At 35.6% G+C, this 25,215-nt stretch overlaps 1 protein-coding gene across 1 annotated transcript in view; it reads right to left on the bottom strand.

Moving 5' to 3' along the window:
* Positions 1 to 25,215, bottom strand: part of KPNA3 (karyopherin subunit alpha 3) — a 100,770-nt gene that overhangs the window by 32,295 nt on the left and 43,260 nt on the right. Inside the window, exons 2-6 of the mRNA XM_023251315.2 lie at positions 17,970 to 18,014; positions 1,380 to 1,469; positions 1,161 to 1,190; positions 1,022 to 1,074; positions 794 to 889 (exon numbers count right to left, since the gene is read on the bottom strand). Of these exons, the coding sequence (XP_023107083.1) occupies positions 794 to 889; positions 1,022 to 1,074; positions 1,161 to 1,190; positions 1,380 to 1,469; positions 17,970 to 18,014 (314 nt within the window). The remainder of the gene's footprint in view (positions 1 to 793; positions 890 to 1,021; positions 1,075 to 1,160; positions 1,191 to 1,379; positions 1,470 to 17,969; positions 18,015 to 25,215) is intronic.

Below are 25,215 nucleotides of genomic sequence, written 5' to 3'. Positions count from 1 at the left end.
CTACATTTATCTAGTCAACTGAAAATTCCTTAAGACAACATTTAGCAAAACACACCAAATTTTAGTCTAAATACTCTCAAATGCAAAACTAGCATTTGTTTTAAAATACTTTGTGAAGTTAAAACTCACATTCTTCGCACTTAATTCAAACTGATGAGGTGTAAGATACAACACACCAAGATATCTCTGAACACTAACAGAAATGGGGCTGTACCTTAAAAGGTACAAAGCAGTGTTTTTTCCTTTCTATTCTGGAAAAGTATAACCTGATTTTTAATCTACTTCAAATAAAAAGCATGACATTAGACAATTAATCATGGTTGGAGTTCTGTTAAAGACTTCACAGAAGATCAGTGGATTAGCTGGAATATTCCCAGGGTAAGAGCCACTCGGTTCTGGAAACCATTCATGTTGACTCAGTCATGAGGTTAATCTATATATAGACTCATAAGCAAAGAGTGACTCAAACACTATTTGGGTTGTTTTAAAATATTACTAAAAACAAAAACAAAATAAATAAAGACTATAAATAAAATATTTGAGGTAAGTTAGAAGAGGCAATAAAAAGAAGCTAATATTTTCCTAGAAAATATACACACACACTTCAAATAGTAAAAAAAGAAGCACTCTAGGTCTAGTGAATATGATCACAGAATTAGAAAATTACATAAAAATATATAACAAATGAAAAACGTAATAAATGCAACACCTAAATGAAGCCATTTGTTAAATAATAATCCTAAACTTTCTGGTAAGTGAAAAAAAGTGAACAGGGACTCAAATCCATACTTACTTATCGTCCCTTTCTAGACATTTGACTAGAATTGGTAAAATCCCAGATTTTATTAGGTCATCAATTGGTGGGTTTCTGTCACTGGATAATAGCTTTCTAGAAAAAGAAATATAAGAAATTAATTGCTATAATTTTCAAACTATGAACAGACACAGCAATGTATTACTTCTAGCAATGTATTACTAAGACACCTATAATAATACTTCCTCTAGACAAATTAGTATTTACCTTGCAGCCTGGACAGCACTTAACTGGACCACTGGGTTATCACTTGTGGCATTCTGTAACATCAAATGTGAATTTTAGAAATTTAAAAAATATCAATTTCCAAATACTTCAAAATGCAAATATTAAACTAATAACATACCTGCAATATAGCTTCTAGTGTTACATTTTGCTTAAAAGAAAAAAAAGACAGTTCAGGGAAGAGTTTATTAGCAAAATCACATTTATTAAATAATCTATTTACTAAAGTTATGAGTTAATATACATTAATTATCATCATAAAATTGATCTTAAATTCAAAATGAAGTTCTCTGATTATAAAATTATTGTAAAAACACTTTATAACACCAAAGTAACTTACTGCTTTAAAATCAGCATCAACATCTGAATCTTCTAAGCTTTCTTCTTGGGGAACATTTCTTTTTTTCAGTAAGTGTTCATCTCTTTTGTTCTGGATAAGGATAACATGAATTAAATGTGTATAGTACCAAACCATTGACGGGCCACATTCTGGACTTGGTAATGAAATTAACTGGTAACAGTACAGCTTTCACACACACACACACACACACACACACACACACACACACACACACACGCTTATTAAACATGATAGTTTTGACCAATATCATGCCTCCCCATCTTTAGTAAAGATTCACATTTGGGAATGCAGTATTACTGTAACAGTCTAGCAAATACATTCCAACTAGCATGCTAGCTTTCATCTACTTACTAAAGCAAGAAGTTGCCTAGATGGGAAAGAGTTTAATGCTCAAATGTTAAGGTCTGTATGCTTGTTGGGAATGTGGGGAAAGGGAATTCATTAGCATAAATGCCACCTACTTGCCAACATCTTATATTTAAATTCTTGCTATCTGGCTTTTACAAACAAAAATTCTCTTCTAGCAAATATATTTCTACATTTTATGGGATTTCAATAGTTTGTAATGGCAGCAACATACGCCATTTCACATATCACTCTGGATAAATCAATCTTCTTTTAAGTTTTTAGTTTGTTTATATAATTAAGTCTAAATAAATTAAAGTCTGAATGACTTCTAAAATCCTTTTCAATTTATAATTTCAAAGGCTGTACCACCTAGTCTTCAATACAATATTTACAGAAGTGTTTGATTATAACAGAAAGTTACTGAAGAGGTATTAATATTGATGTTAAAATTCAGATCAAATAGAAAGGTAAAACTGGAAATATATGTATATCTGAAGTTTTCTGGATTATCTGTACATCTACTTTTGTCCAATGTAAAAGCAAGCATCTTAAACAAACTGAGGCTTATACATATGCTAATATTAGATTACATACCAACTTCTATTTATATCACAGCATACTTCTTTAGCAACTACTCAATCAATTCTACATCATTTTTAAATTAATGCATTTCACAAATATTAAAATCCATGCACTGATATTTTATAGTCTCAAGTGGCTCTCCACAAAATACTTATTAATTTATAGTGGAAAAACTTGGCAGACAGCATCTTAACCAAGTGGCAAGGGTTAGCATGAGTAAAGAACAAATCCACATTGTGTGCCTTCTGGTCTGATGCACTGAGAAAACACCACTTGTATGGTATTCCTGACCAAAATCCCCACCACAACCACCACCACCACCACTGGAGGAAAATGAGACAAACCTAAACCTGCCATTCTACAAAAACTAGTGTGTACTCTTGAAAAACGTGTCATGAAAGATAAAAACTGAAGAACTACCAGATTGGATGAGATTGAGGAAACGTGACAAGTGCAATGTCTAATCCTGGACTGGATCTTAGATTCATAAGGACATTATTAGGAATTAGCAAAATGTGAATTAGATCTATGAATCAGTAAATATTTATCTGTGTTAATTTGACAAATGCCATGTGGTTACATAGGAAAGTATATGTTTTTATGAAATATGAACTGACATATTAAGGGTAATGGGGCATTATGCCTGCAACTTAACTGGTTTAAGAAAAAGTGTGTGTATGTGTGTGTAAATCAGAGAGAGAAAGAGAGAGAGAGAATAAGGCAAATATAGAAAACAGCTAACAAACAAGGAAGCTGGGTGTTGAGCAAAGAGTGCACAGTGTTTTTTGTACTACTGCAAATTTGAATTTCACAATTTAAGTTTGACATTGTTTCAAAACTTAAAAGCATCTATGCATTGTACTTCGTGATTTGTAACATGGTTAATTTTAAAATCTTTTATATGGCAATTTTAACATCTCTTGGAATTTATTTAAAAGTTTCCCTAAGTTCATCCCATTCTATTTTTATTGTTTTCTTCTAATTATTTTCCAGTCTGAATAATGAAGCCTCCAAAGGTCTTTCAGGAATCATACGCTCTCCATTTCTCCAACTCCAACAGGTATTTCAGGCATAAAAGCAATACAAAGCATAAATATAGCTAAAGCCTCTTATAAACAACAATGCCTAAAGCAGGGATAGCATTTTATCATGACATATGATGTTTGCAGTCTTTTTTTTTGGGGGGGGGGGGGTAAGGAAGCTCATTTCTATACCTAATTTGCTAAGATTTTTTTTCTTTTACCTTTTCAGCCACAAATAGGTGCTTCATTTTATTAAACTGTGCTTCTTTTGCATCTATTGATATTGACATACAATTTTCCCCTTTCATCTGTAATGGGGTAAATTAATTGACTTTCTAATGTTAAACTTAGAACCTTGCAATGTAAAATTTACAAGTTTGCAAGACCTGGGATAAACTGTTCTTGAAATTTTTTTTAATTAAAAAATGTTTTTAATGTTTATTTTTGAGAGAGGAGAGAGACAGAGTGCAGGCAGAGGAGGGGCAGAGAGAGACACACACACAGAATCTGAAGCAGGTTCCAGGTTCTGAGCTGTCAGCACAGAGCTAGACGTGGGGCTCGAACTCATGGATGGTGACATCAAGACCTGAGCTGAAGTCAGATACTTAGCGACTGAGCCACTCAGGAGCCCCCCTTGAAAGTTTAAAGAGTTATTCTTTACTGGATTTAATTTACTAATATTTTATTTCGCATTTTTAAACCTATGTTCATAAGTGAAACTGGCTTATAAGCACCTTTTCTTATGCTGTCTTGGTCACATTCTCAACGTCATGGGTTTGCTAGCTTCACAGAACAAGTTGGGCAGTGTTCCCTCCTTACCTTCTCTAAAATCATTTAATAAGAAATTACCTGTTCTTTGAATGTTTGCTGGAGTTCTGTCTGCAAGATTACCTTTTCTTTTTCAGGAGGTTAGAAGAGGTTAAACATTTTTAGCTACTGAAATAATTTCTTTATTTTTAGAACTATTCAGGTTTTCATTTCTTCTTGAGTTAGCTGGGTAATTTTTTTTTTCTAGTAGGAAGTTGGTCATTTCAGCTAAGTTTTCAAATCTATTGGCAAAAAATTACTCATCATCAAATTGTGGCACACTGTCGGCAAAATGGCTGTAATTCCCCCTTCCAATGCCTCTGGATAGTCTGATCCTGCCCCCGCACTGATTCCAGGTATGGCTGTGTGACTTGCTTTGGCAATGAGACATTACTCAAACGTACTTGAAAACTGCTTACACATCTGAGGATGTCCTCTCTTGCTGCTCTTACAATTCTAAAACCACCATGTGAACACTGTGCTAGCCTGCTACAGGATGAGGCTATGTAGAAGGCAACCAAGGTCTCAGCCAATAGCCAGAAAGTTGTGTGAGACCATCTTTAGATCATCTAATCACCAGCTAACCCATCATCAGTGAATGAGGGAACCCAGCAAATATCAGCTGAAGTGGCCCAGACTAGAAGAACCACTCTGCCAACCCACAAAATTATTAGTTGAATAAAATGGCTATTGTTTGAAGCTATTTGGTTTTGGGTTGGTTTATTACACAGCAAAAACTAAGTGATGTACTAATATTTTAAAACCTATGCCACATATACATTAATATGCCTTTTAAATTCCTATTATTATTTGTTCTATATCTCCACTTACTATAAATTTCTCTTGAGAAGTATCTTTTTAACTGTATTCAACAGGCTCTGACGTAATTATTTTTCCTATTGCTCATTTCTAGGTAATCATAATAGCCACTAGGATTTCTGTGATGGTCAAGGTTAGAAGTCCTTCCTTCCTTTCCTCCTTCCTCCCTCCCTCCCTTCCTTCATTTCTTTCTTTTCACACTATGAGGTTTTTGTAACTATCTTATTCCCAGATTTCTAATTTAACTGTATGGTGATCAGAGAATATAGTCTGCACAACACTCTGAAATTAACTGATATTTGCCTTATACCAGATTTTCTTGAAGTTTCTCAGTCCACAGGTAGGCCAAAGGAAATACCTAAATTTTTTTTTAATGTTTATTTATTATTTTTGAGATAGAGAGACAGCAGGGGAGGGTATGAGAGAAAGGGAGACAGAGAATCCCAAGCAGGCTCTGTAGCTGTCTGTGCAGAGCCCAACATAGGGCTTAAACTCACAAACCCTGAGATCATGACCTGAGCTGAAACTAAGAGTTCAGCACGTAACACGTAACGGACTGAGCCACCCAAGTGCACCTAAATATCCTTTTCAAATAGTTAGGTGCAAACAACTTAATAGTCATTGGCAGGGGATTGAGGGGTTGCGGGGTTGGAGATTGTGTGTGGGGAGCAGGGAGGCATATAAACTGAAAGGAAAAAATTTTATTTCACTCTTAAACAAAATATGTGATTAAACAAATGCAGTGAGATCTAATGTTTAAATCATAAACTACCTCAATCAATCCCTAATAGTTCTGTGATATCTAAAAGATGTTAAATGTTGCGACGTTTCCCTTAAAATCTCACAATTTCCCAAATGTCCCTCTGGAGCCCCATGTTGCCTCAGTGCACTTTGGAAATTATAGCTTTATACTATCACAGAGCCATTTTTCAAGGGGTTTTATACATGTTTTTTAGAAAACACTTGCAAATTAAGTTATTTAACTTTTCTTTCCCCTATTAATTGGTGTGTTTATTACTGACAAGAAAATCTACCACAATGATTATGTCTTTAAGAAATTCTGCCTTGTAATTTTGTCAATTTTTGCTTTATATGTATTTGGACATACAGCACAACATTGAGTTGTGACTAACTTGTTCTGCGAGTGTTCCACAAGATAAACAAACATTTCTAATACATTTTAATTTGGTAAATGAGTAGGGCGTCATGCCAAATGTCATGTGGTCACAACTGAGCCCATGGCTCTTCTCACTCTCTCAGTGTGGGATTGTGGGGAGATCATCTCCCATGCTCGGATGCTTGGTCTCAGGCCACACTGCTTGGCAGAAATCAGTGATTTTTCAGAACGTTGCAAGGTGCCCACAACTGGCACTAGTATATTTTTTGTCACTTCAAAGTACCAATGGACAGTCCTTTGTTTTTCCACCCAAGAGTAAGCTTAGGAATTCTTTGCTTCATTCTAGGTCAGACTGCCTGCAGATATAGACCCTTCTCTCTGCTGCTTATTGACAGTTACATTAAGTACAGTATATGACAAGAGTTTATTAATACTGTAGTCAACATCCGTGAGAACATATATAATAGCCCCCATGCATAAAAAGGTTGAAAAGAAAGGCAGTAAGAAGGAGATGATTACAGTGGAAGTTAAGAATGAAATCATTGAGAAGTACGAACGAAGTATGCGAATGGCCGAAACTGCAAGATTTTATAAGAAGTCTGCATCTGCACCTCGTCTGCAGGGGAGGAGGAGAAAAAGGCGGAGGAAACTCTCACTTCAAATGAGATTAGAGATGTGTAAAATGTGGGAAACAGTGCAAAATTTTGTAGAAAACCACCACCTGAATAAGGCTATATAAAGCAGTGTGAGCAAAGAACCTGTCTAATAACCATGCGATGTCACATTTCTACAAAATCCTGAAAAGGAAGCAAAAGCAAAAGTCATTGGATAGGTTTCTTGTTATAGTTGCATGAAAAGAAAAATATTCCATTGAGCCAATAGATAGTAGTGATTCTGTTACTTGATAGTGAAAGTCATCTACACAAACCCTCCTGTCTCCCTCACACCAGCCACGAAGGTTTTCAAAGGCAAGTGCAAGTTAATTTGTTTTTAAAGTTATTGTAGTTACTTAGTAAATTGTTTCTTTTATCAAAAATAAAGTAATGAATTCCACATTTGAACTGAAAGCATCCTAAGTAAGCCAAAATATCCCAGGGCATGAAAATCATACATTACTCTTAATAAAAACTATGTATAAGCCAAGAACACATAATCCCTGGGCAGGTTTCTGGTGATTTAATTAAGCATTAAAGGGAGCTTCATCAAACCAGTAACTTAAACTGTCCCTTTACTTGACAATCTAGAGATTTTTACCCTCTTAAGACATTGTACTACAATAAATTCAGCATCCATAAAAGGCATCTCTTTCATCAAGTGGGAGGGGAGCTCAAAAGATATGGGAACGACCCTAGTTTCAACACCTACTTTATGTTCAATCTCTCTCTCTCACACACACACACAAACACATGATCCATTTTTAAAGTTCCTTTAAAAACCTATTATTAATCTATTACCCAACTATATATTTAACCTATTTAGACTTTCTGTTTTCTGACTATTACGGTTGAACTACAGGGAATGGCCACTTTGTATGTTAAAAAGGTTACTTACGGGCAATTTCTTAAGACTCACCTAGTATTTTCTGAGTTAACAAATTCTATACATTGATGTCTATATAAAGTTCTTTTTCATTCCCAAATTTCTCTCTTCATCTTGAAAAAGTACATTCTATATCTAAATTCTATACCTATATCTGTGGAATAAGCAATCACTTTTTTTTTTAAAGTTTATTTTCAGAGAGAGAGAGAGAGAGAGAGAGAGAGAGAGAGAGAGAGAATCCCAAGCAAGCTCCACACTGTCAGTACAGAGCCCAATGCAGGATTCAAACTCAAACTAACTGCTGGATCATGACCTGAAGCGAAGTCAGACACTTAACTGACTGAGACATCCCCAGCAATCACTTCTTAAACACGTTATGAAAAAAATATCTATCAGCCCCACTTTGAATGCAACAGAATTAAATTTGTTTTTATCCAGCAATACATTCATTGTGTTAAATTCTTATCTAGCTTTAGTTCCTGTAAAATTAAAAATAAAATTACTTTTATTTCACAGAGCAGTAAATGAAGATACAGAGAACCTGGATAAATTAAATTATATACCTAGGAAATATCAGATAAGATTTGAACCCAGGTTGTGGCTGGTTACAGAGCTGTTTCTTAGATATATTTTACTACTTGCTTTATTTATTTATTTATTTTTTATCTAAAGGCTTCTAAAGAAGTAGGAAAAAAGGCTCACAAGATAAGGCCTTCTCTTCAATATTAACATTTATGAAATGATACTACTGCTGTGCAGACATAAGGATAGTCACCCACAAGTTTTATATGTTATATTTACATTTTGGACACTCTGCTCAGTGTATTATACTCTGATTAATTTCTTTTAAACCAAAACACTACTGGTTCATCAATCAGGTAAAAATCTGACAACATAACAGAAATTATTTTTCCTGAAGGATCACTTAGCTAATCTCATCAAACAACTGCTGCTTTCTTTTGGATTCTCATTTATTAATTCAAAGTTTTACATATGATCATTTCAACAGACATTGGAAAAGCCTTTGACAAAAGTACAACATCCATTCATGACAAAAAAACCTCAACAAAGTAGGTTTAGAGGGAACATAATAAAGTCCATTTATGAAAAACCTACAGCTAACATTATCCTTAATAGGAAAAAACTGAGAGCTTTTCCTCTAAGGTCAGGAACAAGACAGGGATGTGTCCACTCTACCCACTTTCATTCAACATAGTGCTGCAAGTCCTAGGCACAGCAATCAGACAACAAAAAGAAATACAAGGCATCCAAACTGGTGAGGAAGAAGTAAAACTCTCACTCTTTGCAGATGAATGATACTCTGTATGGAAAATCTGAAAGATTCTACCAAAAAACTGTGAAAACTGGCAAATGACTCAGTAAAGTGGCAGGATACATAATCAACATACAGAAATCTGTTGCATTTCTATATACGAACAATGAAGCAGCAGAAAGAGAAATTAAGAAAAAACTCTCAGTTATAGCTGCACCCAAAATAACAAGATACTGAGGAATACACCTAACAAAGAAGTGAAACACTGGTACTCTGAAAACTGTAAAAACACTGAAGAAAGAAACTGAAGGCGGGGCACCTGGGTGGCTCAGTCGGTTGAGTGTCCGACTTCGGCTCAGGTCACGATCTCAGAGTTTGTGAGTTCGAGCCCCGCGTCAGGCTCCATGCTGACAGTTCAGAGCCTGGAGCCTGCTTCGGATTCTTTTTCTTTCTCTCTCTCTCCCTTTCTCTCTCTCTCCCCCCTCACCTGCTAGTGCTCTGTTTCTCTCAAAAATAAATAAACATAAAAAAAAAAAAATACCAATAGCATTTTTCACACAACTAGAACAAACAATTCTAAAATTTGTATGGAACCACAAAAGACCCCAAATAGTCAAAGTAATCTTGAAAAAGAAAAGCAAAGCTGGAGGCATCACAATTCCAGACTTCAAGTTGTATTACAATGCTGTAGTCATCAAGACATTATGGTACTGGCACAAAAATAGACATATAGGTCAACAGAAGAGAATAGAAAACCCAGTAATAATCCCACAACTATATGGTCAATTAATCTTTGACAAGGCAGGAAAGAATATCCAATGGGAAAAGGACAGTCTCTTCAAGAAATGGTGCTGGGAAACTTGGACAGTAACATGCAAAAGAAACTGGATCACTTTCTTCACCAAACACAAAAATAAATTCAAAATGGGTTAAAGACCTAAATATGAGTACTGAAACCATAAGAATCCTAGAAGAGAACACAGGCAATAACCTCTTTGACATCAGCTATAGAAGCTTTTTTCTAGATATGTCTCCTGAGGCAAGGGAAACAAAAGCAAAAATAAACCTATTGGGCCTACATCAAAATAAAAGCTTCTACATAGTGAAGAAAACAATCAAGACTAAAAGGCAACCTACATACAGAATGGGAGAAGATATTTGTAAATGACATATTCAAAATATACAAAGAATTTACAAAACTCAATACCCCCAAGATAAATAATCCAATCAAAAAATGGGCAGGGGTGCCTGGGTGGCTCAGTAGGTTGAGCGTCCAACTTCGGCTCAGGTCATGATCTCGCACTCTGTGAGTTCAGGCCCCGTGTCGGGCTCTGTGCTGACAGCTCAGAGCCTGGAGCCTACTTCGAATTCTGGGTCTCCTTCTCTCTGCCCCTCCCCCCACTCATGCTCTGTCTCTCTCTCTCTCTCTCTCTCTCTCTCTCTCTCTCTCTCTTCTCTGTCAAAAATAAATAAACAAACATTAAGAAAAAAAAATTTTTTTTAAATGGGCAGAAGACATAAACAGACATTTCTCCAAAGACATAACTATGGTCAACAGACACACGAAAAGGTGCTTGTCATCATTTATCATCAGGGAAATGCAAATCAAAACTTCAATGAGATATCACCTCACCCTGTTGGAATGGCTAAAATCAAAAACACAAAAAGAACAAGTGTTAGTAAGGAGGTGGAGAAAAAGGAACCCTTGTGCACTGTCAATGGGAATGAGAACTGGTATAGCCACTCTGGAAAACAGTATGGGGTTTCCTCAAGAAACTAAAAATAGATCTACCCTATAATCCAGCAATCACGCTAGTGGGTATTTACCTAAAGAATACAAAAACACTAATTCAAAGGGATATGTGGAACTCAACGTTTATCACAGCGTTCTTTACAATAGCCAAGATATGGAAACAGCCCAAATGTCCACTGATTGATGAATGGATAAAGAAGATACAGTATATGTATATATTATTCAGGCCTAAAAAGAATGAAGTCTTCCCATTTACAATGACATGGATGGAGCCAGAGAGTATTATGCTAAGCGAAATAATTCAGAGAAAGACAAATACCATATGATTTCCTTCATATGGTTTCATTTATAAAACAAATGAGCAAGAAGAAAAAAAGGAGACAGAGAGACAAACCAAGAAACAGACTCTTAATTATAGAGAACAAACTGATGGGTACCAGAGGGGAGGTGGAGAGGTGGAGGGGTTAAATACGTGATGGGGATTAAGGACTGCGCTTGTGATGAGCATTCAGTTGTATGGAAGTGTTGAACCACTATATTGTACACCTGAAAGTTGTACAGTTTTACAACAGAAAGGTGTACATACACCTGAAAGTTAACTATATGTTAACTAACTGGAATTAAAAGAAAAAAGAAAAAAACTAATTCAGCATTAAAACCAATAACAGCATTTCATTAAGTTTTGATTGAGATGATTGTAAATTTGAATGCAGTTATACGAAACAATGCAGAAATCTCTAGCTCAGGTTCTCTTAATTAACATTTTGCAGAACTATAGTATAATATCACAACCAAGACATTGACATGGATATAATCCCTTGATCTTATTCAGATTTCCTGTCTTACTTGTATTCACTGTATGAATGTTTTTTTTTTTTTTTTTTTTTTTTTTAATTTTTTTTTCAACGTTTATTTGTTTTTTGGGGGACAGAGAGAGACAGAGCATGAACGGGGGAGGGGCAGAGAGAGAGGGAGACACAGAATCGGAAACAGGCTCCAGGCTCTGAGCCATCAGCCCAGAGCCCGACGCGGGGCTCGAACTCACGGACCGCGAGATCGTGACCTGGCTGAAGTCGGACGCTTAACCGACTGCGCCACCCAGGCGCCCCTGTATGAATGTTTTAAGTGTATCAAATCTATACAGTTTTATCACCTACACAGGATCATATATCCATGATTTTAGTCAAAATACTGAACAGTTCCAAAAACAGAAGATGCCCTCCTGTTGCCTTTTTATAAGCAAACAACCTCCCTCTCCCTGTATCTAACCCTTGGCAACCACTAATCTGCCCTTCATTCCTAAAATTTTGTCACTTCAAAAATGTTATATAAACGGAATCACACAGTATAGAACCTTTTTGTGATGGGCTTTCTTTTGCCCAGCATAATTCCCTAAATATTTGTATAAGTTGTTGCATCTATTAACAGCTTGTTCCTTTTAATTGCGGAATGGCATTTCATGGCAAAGACATGCTAAAGTTTAACCAATTACCCTTTAAAGACATCTGGGTTGGTCCCAGGTTATGGCTATTCCAAAATAAAGCTGTTACAAACATTCATGTACAGGTTTTGTATGAATACCAGTTTTCATATCTCTGAAATAAATGAGGAGTATAACTGGTGGTTATATAGCAGCTACATGTTTTCCAGAGTGATTATACCATTCCACATTCTCATCAGCAACATATGATTTAATCAATTTATCTGCATCTTCACTAGCTTTTCACGTTGTCATTATTGTTTATTTTAGCCATTCTGATAGATGCTTGCTTAGTTGGTTTTAATCCATAGTTCTCTGATGGCTAATCATGTATTAATAATCATCATCATCATAAGTACCACCTGTATATATCCTTCACTGAAATATCTCTTCCATCTTTGCCCATTTTCTAATTAGACTCTTTTTTGTTTTTTGATTTTTTTAATACTAACATTTAAGAGTTCATTATATATGCTAGATACTAGTCCTGTATTGGATGTGTGGTTTTCTTCTTGCCTCTAGTTATTTTCATCTTCTTCACATGGGTTTTCACAGAATAAAATTTTTTAATTTGTTAAGCTCCAACTTTCTTTTTATGGATTATGCTTTTGTGGTCAACTATAAAAACTCTTCGCCTGGCTCTGGATCCTGAAAATTTCTCTCCATTTATAGTTTTATGTTTTACATTTAAATCTAGGATCCATTTTGTGTTTTTGTATAGGTGTGGCAATTAGGTTGAGGTTGGTTATTTATTTATTTATTTATTTATTTATTTATTTATTTATTTATTTATTTATTTTTGCTCATGAATTTCCAACTGTTCTAGTACCATTTGCTAAAAACGATATTCTTCCTCCATTGAATTGGTTTCGCACCTGCTAAAAGTAACTTGAATGTATTTGTGTGGATTTGTTTCTGGGTTTTATCTTCTGTTCCATTGATAAATGTGTCCAAGAGCCTTAATATTGGGTAGAGCAATTGCTTCTATGTTATTCTTTGTCAGGATTGTTTTAGGTTTGTAGAGTCTGTGCCTTTCCATATACATTTCCGAATAAGCTGGTCTGGTCTACAAAAAGACTTTGGTGGGATTTTGATAAAAACTCCATTAAACCAATAGATCAGAGAATAGGCATCTTTACTATGATGAATTTTCCAGTTCATGACCACAGTATACATCTCTCCATTTACTTAAGTCTTACTTGATTTCTTCCATCAGCATTTTATAATATTCACCATACATATCCTATACATGTTTTGTTAATGTATAACAAAGTATTTTATTTTCTTCAGAGTGGCTATAAATGGTATTGTGCTTTTAATTTTGGTTTCTGCATGTTCATTGTTAGCATATATAAGTGATAGACTTTTACATGTTAATCTTGTTTCTGTGACTTTGCTGAACTCAATTATTAATTCTAGGAGCTTTTTTGCAGATTCTATATTAAATAAGAGCAGTAAGAATAGGCATCCTGCCTTGTTCTCAGATCTGAGGGGGAAACCACTCAGTCTTTTCACCATTAAGTATGATGTTAGCTGTAGGTTTTTTTGCAGATGTTCTTTATCAAGTTGATCAAGTTCTAGGGGCACCTGGGTGGCTCAGTCGGTTAAGCATCCAACTTTGGCTCAGGTCATGATCTCATTCATGGTTCATGAGTTTGAACTCCGAGTTGGGCTCTTTGCTGACAGCCTGAAGCCTGGAGCCTGCTTCAGATTCTGTGTCTCCCTCTCTCTCTGCCCTTCCCCAGCTTGTGTTCTCTTTTAAAAATAAAAAATAAAATTAAAAAAAAGTTGAGCAAGTTCTATCTGCAATGTATCAAGAGTTTTATCAAGAATGAGTGTTGGATTTTGTCAAATGCTTTTTCTGTATCAACTGATATGATAGTATAAATTTTCTTTATTATCTTGTTAATATAGGGAACTTAGGGTTTTTTTAAAAAAGATATTTTACTAAAAGGTCAAACAAAACAATTGTACTGTATCTGATTAGTGAAAGTATGGCATTTTGGTGGTGGTTTTCATTATGTTAAGAACTTAATGTGCCCCACCCCCAGATCTAATGACAATAAAATCCTATGGGATATCTAACTGATAAGTCACCAAGAGAAGATTATATAAAGTTTAATATAATTTGCCAAAGTTAAAAATGCCAGTGATAGGCTTTGGATGGATTTTCAACTCATGAGGCATTATTCACTGAACAAACATTTATATTGAGAGGCATTATAGCATAATGGTTAAGAGCTTTCCCATTTATCAGCTGTGTGATTTTAGGCAAGTTATTTAATTCCTATGTGACTCTGTTTACAACATGATCTAAAACAGAAGTACAGACCTCTGTGTAAGTGTTGATGCAGAAGTACCTAATTAAATAGGAAAGTAAAATATCAAGGAGGTAAAGGCAAAAAAGTTCAGAGAAAAAAAATCTTAGGCCAGTAAAACACTACATATTAATAACTAGAATTCATCTTTAATCTGACAGAGCAGTATCAATGTTATTCAAAGTACAGTCCTTAGGGGCGCCTGGGTGGCTCAGTCAGTTAAGCATCCGACTTCAACTCAGGTCATGATCTCACAGTTCCTGGGTTTGAGCCCTGCATCGGGCTCTGTGCTGGCAGCTCAGAGCCTGGAGCCTGTTTCAGATTCTGTGTCTCCCTCTCTCTCTGCCCCTCCCCTGTTCACGCTCTGTCTCAAGAATAAATAAACATAAAAAAAAAAAACCAAAAAACAAAGTACAGTCCTTGGACTGGCTAAGATTTTCTCAAACTCTATGTTACAGATCTGCCCCAAAATATGGAGATTTTGCCAGAAATCGATTGTCAAACTATACACATTGTTTATTTACATTATTTATTTATTTAGGCAGAAGGATTTTTTTGGAAAAGGAAGCAGTCAGTCCCTTGTTTAGTATTTTGAAATAAGCTCCCTAACTTGTCACAGATTAGGACTTTTGAGTAGCACTGCTCTGTAGCTACAGTATTTTTTCTTGAAAATTCAATAAATTATTTAAATACACAGAAAATTTTAAGATATCATAATCAATTTCATTCTTGAAAATTAGCATTTAATGAGTATGAACTATTGGTCCAGAACTTGACTAGGCATTTAGGGATGGGCTGGGAGAGAGATTTGGGAGTACTAGCAGTGGGGGAGTGTGGTTACTACCTTCACTTAAGATGATTACAATCTAATAAAAATAGAGCTCATCTATGAAACTCTGGAAACTAGCTTTCTTGTATTAACAAGAATCTCAATGTCATTAACGACAATGCTGTGATTTTCTCCTTAATGGAGCTATAGAGATAGCAAGGCTAGAAGTAGACAGACACTCTGACCATAAAGAATAAAGGAATCTTCTCTTGAAGGGCTCTCCATACCTCTACAGAATGGTATCAAAATCAATTAAGCTTTGTTTGAAGTTTAGGCTTTGTTTCAGGAACTGTTCACATTCTGGGGCTTACTCAGGGAATTCTGAAATGTGAAGTAAGGAAATTTCTTGAGATTTCCTTAATTAATTTCATTTTTGGTCCTTCTATAAGAATTTCTAGGAACTAATTCTAGTAACCGGAAAGGAATAATTCTTTTTTAGGAATAAAAAGAATAAGAGGACTCTAAGGCAAACAAAGTGGATATTAAAAAAGATGTACTGTGACAAGCAAGAAATTTTAATTCTATAAATTAAGTACAGAAGACAGTACAACTATAGAAGAAGGAACAAACAACCAAATATTAAGACAAGTGAATACCGTAAATTAATAAGCATATTTGAAGGGCTAAAAAGCTTAAAACAAGAGGAGGATTCTGAATAATACCAGGACCAATATAAAAGTTTTGAGTTGTATTCCAAGCATGAAAATTTAAGGGAAAGTAAAGGCCCACATCTGGGGATAGCTGGTATAATGTTAACAGATGTTTTATTCCTACCATTCCTACTGTCTCTATTAAGAAGAATGATCTTCACATGATGAATGAAAAACCAGACACAAAAGGACACTTACTGTTCTATTTACATAAAGTTCAAACTATGCAAAATAATCTATAATATTAAATATCAGGATAATGGTTACCCTTGGGGAAAAGGAGTAACTTGGAAGGAGCCTTGGAATACAAGTAATGTTCTTTCTTGATCCAGAAGCTTATTATACAGATAACTGTATAACAGTTCACTTTGTGAAAACACATCAAGCTTAAGATGTGTTGACTTTTTTTTTTATTAAAAAAATTTTTTTTAATGTTTTATTTATTTTTAAGACAGAGAGAGACAGAGTATGAGTGGGGATGGGGCAGAGAGAGAGGGAGACACAGAATCTAAAGCAGTCTCCAGGCTGTGAGCTGTCAGCATACAGCCCCATGTGGGGCTCAAACTCACGAACTGTGAGATCATGACCTGAGCCGAAGTCGGACGCTCAACCGACTGAGCCACCCGGGCGCCCCTGACTTTTTTCTATGTATGTTATATGCTAATAAAAAGTTTAAAAGAAAAGAAAAGAAAAAAAAAAAGAAGCTAGGTACAAAGTGTTAAGACTGGCAAGGAGCCTACCTCACTCTTTATTTAGCTAGTTGACTTCTCTGGTCCAAATGAACCAAGGATGTGAAAAAACTTGAAAATATAATTGCCAAATCACTGTTGTTAATTGGTAAGTATCTTTGAAGAGGTTAAGGAGTTGAAATAACACTGGATTTAGCAAGCATTTTTCAATTGTAATAAAGATTGGGAGGAGTGGTTGCAGGAGAATGAATTTCAGTAACTATATACTATTTATGAGCATAAACCATTGATGCTGGGTAAAAATTCATGACCCAAAATGGGTATTAAATAAATACATATTAAGTACATAAATGCACAGGTCTATTTAGTTTTAGTGACTGGGAGAGTGTTACTCTCAGAATCAAGACTTTCCTTCTCTTTAAAACTGAAAAATTTTAAGATGATAATTTTAATTTAGGAATTTCAGGAGTGAAGAAAAGGATCTAACCTAAAACAAACACAAAGATTTGAATATAAGTTCCAAAATATATTTTTTTTAATGTACACATAATATAGAGAACTAGTTACGTGTATTTTTTTTTTAAGTTTTTATTTTATTTATTTATTTCGAGACAGAGACGGCACAAGTGGGGGAGGGGCAGAGAGAGAGAGAGAGAGAGAGAGAGAGAGAGAGAGAGAGAGAGAGAGAGAGAATCCCAAGCAGGCTCCTCATTGTCAGCACAGTGTCCAATGCGGGGTTCATACTCATGAACCTGAGCCAAAACCAAGAGTTGGATGCTTAACCAACTAACCTACCTAGGTGCCCAATTATGTGTATTTTCTTGATTGGCAACTGAAATATTTGCTTCAAATAAAATGTGCTTGCATGAAAACACAGTATCATAAAGGTAACTCTAAAGTCCTCCAAAAAAAATAGATGAAAATACAATAAAGTTTAACAGCAGTTGCATTTAATTGGTAAGATATAAGGTTATTCTACTTTTATTTTTCTAAAGAATCTTGAACAAGTATGTATAACTTTTACACGAAGAAGGTGGAGGAATCCTGTCTGGCACATAGCCTAAAAAAAAGAGGATATTAAGGAAAAACCCACAAGAGTATCTAATTTCATCAGATGTGACAATTTCAATGCTGGCATTAAAGTACTTCACACAGTACATAGCACCTCAATAAATGAAAGCTTTCAATATATACCATTATAAACTATTTAATGATGTATATGCTGTGTGGTTTAGGGTTGATCACTAATTTGCACAGTATTTTCATTATTCAAGTCATACAGAATTTTAAAAATCAGAAAAATCTCCTATTTACTTTCTGTTTCTGTTACTTTACTTTCTTACCTTTCGCAGTTCAACTGTCACTTCATTTCGGTGTCTTCGCATTGTCTAAAAAGAAAAATAAAGAATATTTAAGTACCTACATATTGACAACACTGCTAGTAGATACGTTAAGGTCTTAGGCATTTAATATTTTAAAAAATTTTTAGAAGTAATTGCTCTTTAAGGGTTAAGGATTGGTCAGTTTTAGACTTTGAATGAAATATAGGAGGTTAAAAAGCCAAAACTCCTGTCTATTTTACTGGATATCTGTTGGTTAATTTTGGGGGGAACATGAGGTGGGGCTTGGCTGCCTAGAATCCATTCCCCTTTCCTAACTGCACCCAGGTTTCTCTGTGGAATTATATATCCTCTGCTGTAGACTGCCCTGATGGAACTGCCTATTAAAGTATCTCACTCTGTCCTCGTTTTGAATGGGGCATGAGACCAAAACCATGCCAGCAGAACTCTCTCCCTCATAACTCTGAACCCTGAGCAAAGTGGAAAGGAAAAAAAAAAAAAGAGTAGGTTCTATTCCCAGTTCTCAGGTGTTGCTATTCATTCTATGAACTACCCATATGTTTCCAAAAAATTGTTTTTCCTTAAATCAGCCAGAGTTGGTTTTTGTTGTTTACAACCAATTAAATCTATCTCAAATGATTCATGTTTTAAAAAAGTAATGGGGCGCCTGGGTGGCGCAGTCAGTTAAGCGTCCGACTTCAGCCAGGTCACGATCTCGCGGTCCGTGAGTTCGAGCCCCGCATGGGGCTCTGGGCTGATGGCTCAGAGCCTGGAGCCTGTTTCTGATTCTGTGTCTCCCTCTCTCTCTGCCCCTCCCCTGTTCATGCTCTGTCTCGCTCTGTCCCAAAAATAAATAAACGCTGAAAAAAAAAATTAAAAAAAAAAAAAAAAGTAAAGAACTCATTGTCATGGCCTTAAAACCACATGAAAAGGAAAATAAATTTGGGATAGATATTTTGTATGAAAAGGCAAACAAGTATCCTTTTTTTTAAAAAATGTTTATTTGTTTTGAAAGAGAAAGCACACAGACAGGAGAATGGCAGAGAAAAAGGGAGAGAGAATCCCAAGCAGGCTCCATGCTGACATGGGGCTCAATCTCAGAACCATGAGGTCATGACCTGAGACGAAATCAAGAATCGGAACGGACTGAGCCACCCAGGTGCCCCCAAAGAAGTATCCTTCGAAGTTTACTGAGAGGCTCCATCAGCCATGTCTTATCAGGAATGACTGAAATGATTAGATATCCCCTCTCTCCCTTGATATGCTGATACAATGAATTATTTTATTACATATGTAAGTATGTAAAATCCTTACAGTTTTGGAATAAAGGCTACATAAAGGTTACATGGTCATGGTATATTATTATAATATATTGCCAGACTCAGTATGCTACTATTTTATTTGATAATTCTTTTGTATGGTATCGCTGTCAAGTTTTCTTAAATTGCAGTGATAAATTCTCCTTTGGGGAGAAACCCCATGAAAATCAAATTATAAAGTTTGCTAAATATACCGAAATATTAATCTAAACTTATGCTTAAATATAGATATATATTAAATGTAAACAAAACTGCCAAACAAAATTCAAATTAGTAGCATTCATTTAATGTAATGAAATGATGCACTGATAAAATTATTATCACTATTAGGGTTCAACAGTAGAAAGACAGCCTTGAATCTAATTCTATACCATGTTCCTGTGTTTTGACTTTAATAGTATTAATACAGAGACTGCTTAATACACAGACTGCTTCATATATTTATCATAAAGAATGGTAATAAATGTTGAGCAATCTTCAAATACTAATATTAATTTGATTACTCTGAATTGTCTTGATTCACTGAAGATTAGAACTATACGGCTGTTGGGGCGCCTGGGTGGCGCAGTCGGTTAAGCGTCCAACTTCAGCCAGGTCACGATCTTGCAGTCTGTGAGTTCGAGCCCCGCGTCAGGCTCTGGGCTGATGGCTCAGAGCCTGGAGCCTGTTTCCGATTCTGTGTCTCCCTCTCTCTCTCTGCCCCTCCCCCGTTCATGCTCTGTCTCTCTCTGTCCCAAAAATAAATAAAAGTTGAAAAAAAAATTTTTTTTAAAAAAGAACTATACGGCTGTTAAAATGCCTACATGAATATCTAATTCAACTGTTACTGGAACAGAGAAGAAAAAAATATCTTTTTTTTAATTGGTTTCAGGAGTAGAATTTAGTGATTCATCACTTACATATAACACCTAGTGCTTATCACAAGTGCCGGCCTTAATGCGCATCACCCAATTAGCCTACTTTCCCCTACCTACCTCCTCTCCAGCAACCCTTGGTTTGTTGTCTATAATTAAGAATGTCTATGGTTTGCCTCCCTGTTTTTATCTTATTTTATTAGAAAAAAATATTTTAATTGTAATAACAACTACACTTGTTTATGAACTGTTATGATAGGAATACAACAAAAAAGATCCAGGCAACATATCCCTTAAAAAATATGATCAAGTTAATGCTATATTGTAATTCACATCAAAATACTTCAGGATCCATAGGAGTAGTGAGTCAACTTCCGAAGTTCCCTAAATTAAGAATCCACACTTCACAGTGGGTTAGCTAGCATTTAAAGCACCCATATCAGAAGTTAGCTCCCAGTTAATACGTGCTTCGAATACCAACATCTGAATTTAGGGAGTGGTTTGTTAATTAGTATAAAAGAGATATTGGAAATAGCTTTTTATTGCCAAAATGGAATTGTTCAAGATATACAGACTGGTTAGGAATGTTGTGCAGGTGCCTTGATTCTTACTTGTTTGCAGTTTAAGAATCTGGAAAGCCCTGCAGTCTGTCTTCAGAGAGGTTTTTGAATCCCTTTGATCCTGTATCCCGCACCTTCTAGGAGGATTTTGTCACCTAACCCTAATCAGTTCTTTATGGTGTATGCTTACAGATGAAGTTTTACTGCAAGGTGGTAACTGCTTGCTAATACGTGTTTGTGTAAGTGGCAGAATTCTAAAGCTTGTTTTATTATAACGGAACACACTGGTAGTAAAATTTCTAAGGAAAATACATATATTATCTCACCTATCTCTAATAGTTAAAGGCCTCCTACTCATCCAAAAGTACCATATGTATGTAAAATAGCCAAATGGCTTAGGTCAGTTAGCCACAGGTACTGACTACTATGTACACGATGAAAGTACCATTGAGTTAGTCATGACTTGTTCCGTTCTCTGAATTACAGAAGAGGCTCCACTTTGGGCCTCTTTCTTTCATTCTTCTGAAGTTGATGGCATCTACTCTCATGTCTTCAATTTCTGTTTGATGACCACTCTCAAAATATCTATCTTTAGCTCAACCCTCTTGCCTGAGCTCCAATCTGTAAGAATAATATTCACTCACTCAACAAAAATTTACTGAATTCATCTAAAACGCACCAGGCAATATGCCTGCAACTAGGACAAGTATAGAATTTACAGCCTAGTACACTGGTCAGCAAACTACAGCCTATGGCCCAAATCTGATTGTTGTCTGTTTTTTTGTAGGGCCCGACAGGAATGGTTTTATACTTTTAAGTGGTTATATCATAAATGATACTAAGTATCCACATAATATCCTTATTTTTTTATTTTTAAATTTTTTGTAATGTTTATTTACTTTTGAGAGAGAGCGAGAGACAGAGTATGAGCAGGGGCAGAGAGAGGGAGACACAGAATCCAAAGCAGACTCCAGGCTCTGAGCTGTCAGCACAGACCCCAACACGGGGTTCGAGCCCACGGACCCTGAGATCATGACCTGAGCCAAAGTCAGATGCTTGACCAACTGAGCCACCCAGGTGCCCCATAATATCCTTTTTTTTTTTTTTTTTGTCTCTTGGCTCCCAAAACCTTCAATATTTATCATCTGTCTGTCCTTTTAAGAAAAAGTTTGTGAACAGTTGGTCTAGTAAAAAACATAGGATTAATAAGCAGTAATACAAATGTGTTAAATGTTAAGATAGGAAAGTAAATAAAGTTCTATATCAGAAGGAGACATATTAGAGAATCAGGAAAAAGCTCCCTGAAGAAATTAAATATGTCTGTATGTGTGTTTGGGGGTAGAGGATAGATTGTTGCAAGGCCTCACATCCAGGATGCTTACAAATATCGTAATAGCTGGTCCCTCTTGTCCCTTTACTCCTCACCTCTCAAAAAAATACCTTCCCCCTAAAAAATTACTCTTCCATGAATATTCCTAATATTAGGAAAAAGTACCATCATCCAAACAGTTGTAAGAACCCCTATCTTGGGAGATCATCCATGTCTACGCAGTCTCTCACTCTTTGTTATCCAACAAGTCACCAAAATAGGATTCAAACCTTCTAGCTCCACTGCCATTATCCTAGACTAAGCCACTATCATCTCACCTGGTTCACCACAATAGCTAGTGTACTTGTATTGTCCTTCTCTTGAATAAAACTTCTCAATGAAGTTTTTAATCACCTGCCATCTCCCACCTCACACAAAAAAGGGAAAAATGTTACCAGGACAGCCAAACCAAAAACCCAAGGACAAAATCTACAAAATTGGGTGACAGGGTATCCCCTTGAATTCTCAAATACAAGCAGGATCTGGTTAAATCGCCAACTATAGGACTCACATGGTATCAGCATATATATAGAAGGAAACAGAAGGATAGAAGTAATATAATAGGGTAAATGAAGGACTTGAAGCCAGAAAAACCCCAAATCACAAATCACTAGAGTCTAGAAAGGCAATTTGAGAATAGCTACAAATGGAAAAGATCTTTTGTATATACCAATACTATAAAGTAGGAAACGTAAGGCTCTAGATTCAAAAACTAAGGACTGAAATCCCCCTTCTTGGGCGAAGCCCTAAACTGAAAAGAATTTCTGGGAGCAGAATACCAAGTGAGCAACACAGGCACAATGAAGCAAAGAAAAGGAGGGTCCAGATATAAGTGGGTTAATGACACAGATCTCAGAACACAGGAAGCCAAATACTTCTTATCATTTCATAAAAATCAACAGAGGAAGGGGTATAGATAGGGCGGTAAAGGAGACAAACTATCCTGACCAACCTCTTGCTCCAAAAAGTTCAGGAAAGCCTATTACAAAATGAACAACAGAAAAGGATTGGGGTCAAATCCCATGTCGTAAGAAATGGGAAAATAAGGAGAAGAATGTTGACACTAAAAGCTTGCTACCAAAAAGCCATACCTATAAAACATAAAAATTATATCCAAGATAATGTGAAATAACATTTTATATCAGAATTAGAAAAACTCAGAATTAGAAAAACTTAGAAATCAGGAAACAATTTGAAGTAAAACAAATAAATTATTTCAGAAAGGAAACCTAACCAAGAATAATCATGAGATTCAATACACAATAGATAATGCTTAAGAGACAAAGAATGTGCAAGTAAATTTTTAAATCAAAAAGAAATGAAGGTGAGGGGTGTGTGGCTGGCTCAGTTGGTAAAGCATGTGACTCTTGATCTTGAGGTTGAAATTTCGATCCCCACATCGGGTGTAGAGATTGCTTAAAAATAAAATCTTAAAAAAAAAAAAAGCAGAAATGAAGGTGAAAATTATTAGAATGAAAGTGACAATAAAGTTAAGCAAAGATCCTAAATACACATAAGGAGTCTTCAAAGAAGAAAACCAAACCAATGAAATACAGCAAATATTAAAAACTATAATTAAAGGGACGCCTGGATGGCTCAGTCAGTTAAGCATCCGATTTCAGCTCAGGTCATAATCTCAGGGTCCATGGATTCGAGCCCCGTGTCGGGCTCTGTGCTGACAGCTCAGAGCTTACTTCGAATTCTGTGTCTCCCTCTCTCTCTGCCCCTCTTCTGCTCATGCTCTCTGTCTCAAAAATAAACATTAAAAAAAAAAACTATAAAGAGAAAAAAGTCCTGCAACTAGAAGTCTTGAAATTAAATATTGAAAGAGTACACCAATGCCTGGGAAATCAACTGAGAAAAACCAATACTAAGATATATTACAAAAACAAATGGATTTCCAAAAAAGAAAAAGAAAAAGAAAGAAAGAAAGAAAGAAAGAAAGAAAGAAAGAAAGAAAGAAAGAAAGAAAAAATGCCTCTGTGCATTAGACCAAAAAAATCTAGCGATTTATAAGGTAGATCTAATAAATCAGTTCAATAAGGTCACAGAATACAACATAAAAACACAAAAATCAATTGTATGTCTATGGAATGAACACATGGGCACCAAAATTAAAAATACACCCAGTATCCTTTATAATCTCTCAAAAAATACTTAAGTATAAACCTAACGACACATGTATAGGACATACATGTGGAAAGCTACACAACACTGATGAAGGAATTCAAAGATCTAAAACAATAGAGAGACATATTGTATTCATGGATTAGTAGATTCAATTTGGTAAACACGTCAATTCTCCCCACAATAACATACAGATTTAACCCAATTCCGCTCAAAATCTCAGCAACATTCTTTGTAGATACAGAAAACAGTGTTCTAAAATTTATATAGAAAGGCAAAGTAATATGAAGAGCTAAAACAATTTTTAAATTTTTTTTAGTGTTTATTTTATTTTTGAGATGAAGAGAGACAGAGCATGAGTGGGGGAGGGGCAGGGAGGGAGAGAGAGAGAGAGAGAGAGAGAGATACAGAATCCAAAGCAGGCTCCAGGCTCTGAGCTGTCAGTACACAGCCTGACACGGGGCTCGAACTTGTCAACCATGAGATCATGACGTGAGCTGAAGTCGGATGCTCATCCAACTGAACCACCCAGGCGCTCCAAACAATTTTTAAAAAGAAGAAAGTGGAAGGGACCAGTCTATCCAATTTCAAGATTACACAGCTCTAGTAAACACTGTGTGATACTGGTGGATCAATGGAACAGGATTAAAAACAAAAACAAAATAGACCTATACAAATATGCTCAAACTGATTTTTGACAAAGGGTAAAAGTAATTCAGTAAAGGAAAGACGGACTTTTCAACAAATGGTGCTGGAACAGGTAGACACTGCTAGACAAAATGTATGAATCTCAACTTAAGTCACATATACTACACAAAAATTAATATAAAATGAGATCACATTTAAGTGTAAAACTATAAAGCTGTTAGAAAAAAAATCTCTGGGATCTAGAGCAAGGCAAAGAGTTCTTAAACTTGACCTTAAAAGCATGATGCATAAAGAAAAAACTGGTAAATTGGACCTCATCAAAATTAAAACATGTTGCTCTGAGAAAGCCCCCATGTGAAGGGGATAAAAAGC

This window comes from Felis catus, chromosome A1 (assembly GCF_018350175.1).
Source record: "Felis catus isolate Fca126 chromosome A1, F.catus_Fca126_mat1.0, whole genome shotgun sequence".
Lineage (NCBI taxonomy): Eukaryota > Metazoa > Chordata > Mammalia > Carnivora > Felidae > Felis > Felis catus.
The sequence above is the reverse complement of the archived record's forward strand: the minus strand, read 5'-3'. Positions and strand labels throughout refer to the sequence as shown.